The sequence below is a fragment of the Magnolia sinica genome, chromosome 16 (genome assembly GCF_029962835.1).
Source record: "Magnolia sinica isolate HGM2019 chromosome 16, MsV1, whole genome shotgun sequence".
Taxonomy (NCBI): domain Eukaryota; kingdom Viridiplantae; phylum Streptophyta; class Magnoliopsida; order Magnoliales; family Magnoliaceae; genus Magnolia; species Magnolia sinica.
In genome coordinates this window covers 71,264,244-71,265,674 of record NC_080588.1, presented here as the reverse complement: position 1 = coordinate 71,265,674, position 1,431 = coordinate 71,264,244, and the positions used below count along the sequence as shown (strand labels likewise).

General features: G+C 36.1%; 1 protein-coding gene across 1 annotated transcript; it reads left to right on the top strand.

Annotated features, from left to right (window-relative positions):
- The first annotated feature begins 506 nt into the window (after nt 1-506).
- LOC131228930 (uncharacterized) lies at nt 507-866 on the top strand. Its single transcript, XM_058224765.1, has one exon. The coding sequence runs from the start codon at nt 507-509 to the stop codon at nt 864-866; it is 360 nt and encodes a 119-aa protein (XP_058080748.1).
- Nucleotides 867-1,431: the final 565 nt, after the last annotated feature.

Below are 1,431 nucleotides of genomic sequence, written 5' to 3'. Positions count from 1 at the left end.
TTCCTCAATAAAATCCACTCCGTCTATAAGTTTTTCCAGACTTTTTTAGGATGATATGAAAAAAATTAGATAGATCGAAAAACTAAGTTGGCCACACCACAAGAAAAAATAGGGATCGAATGCTCACCACTGAAACCTTATTGGGCGCACGAAAATATTTAAATAAGGATTATATTTGTAATTTCCTATTCATCCTAGTGATAGAAACCTTATGAACGGGTTGGATGTCTTATAAACATTACCGTGAACACAAGGAAGGTTTCAATGGTGATAATTTCCCTCCCCAATGTTTCTTGTTGTGTGGCCATATTAGTTCATCAATATCCATATATTTATTTTTTAATCCTAAAATAATCTATAGAAACGATAGACGGACTGGATTTGATTATTATATAGAAGTGGGCCCCACGGAGCTTTGTGTTGCAGGAAACTTCGTACTTCGCCGTGTCTTAAAAAGAAGATTCAGGTGATGGTATTTTCCCAGAGAGAGAGAGAGAGAGAGAGAGATGAATCGAAGCTGTGGAGGGTGTTTGGATGCGGAGTCACCCATCAGAATAAGCTTCAAGAAGCTGCATCAATGGCCAGAGTCAGAGGCAGAGTTCTTGAAGTTGATTGCAAATAAGGAGAATTCAAAGCCCTGCCACGAGAGATACAGCAGCAGGCAGAAGTATCTGAGGAGTTATACTTTCAGCAGGAAACAGACACTTGCAGAGAAGACAAGGAGGTGGTTTTTGAAGACGAAAAATATCAAGGAGACCAAGGAAAGGAAGATGGGTTGTGGGGTTATCAAAGAAAGCTTTTGTTCGGGTTTTGGAGCTGTTTTCAACAATCTCTTTGCCTGCATTGCTACTGTAGATGTGGAGTAAATGTAAGACTCTTGTAGAGAGATTACTCTAGAATTTTACACGTCTACTGTTCCTTTTCTTTTCCTCTCTCGTTTTTATTTATTTATTTATTTATATTTCCTTTATGATTAGGGACTCTTTTCTTTTTTCTTTTTAAATATTTTTCTTTCTCGAGATTGGGTCTGTAAAGAGGTGAAGTTCATGGTGTAATATCCGTATCTAATGACTTAGACTTTGGATGCGATATGGATATTATTGAAAGAAGTTGGATATAAATTGTACATGAATGCAATCAGTTATCCAACTAATATCTCATTAAAAAGTTAAAATATAGTAAAATTAATTTTATTTTAGATAAATACAATTTATACTGGTGACACATTAGCAATTTCTATAACCTTAGCTAATATCAAACTACAAGTTATAAATAATTTAAATAAAAAATTACTGACTTTGACAAAAGACAAATTGAATTAACATCAAGTGGATCCTTGCTCTTGCACGGGTGGTAGACTCTTGGGAGTTTCAGCACCCGGTCAAGGGTTTGAGTATCCATAGGTGGTGAAACTCCACCACGGCGTGAGTG

Coding starts and splice junctions, on each gene's coding strand:
- LOC131228930 (XM_058224765.1), top strand. CDS start 507: ATGAATCGAAGCTGTGGAGGGTGTTTGGATGCGGAGTCACCCATCAGA.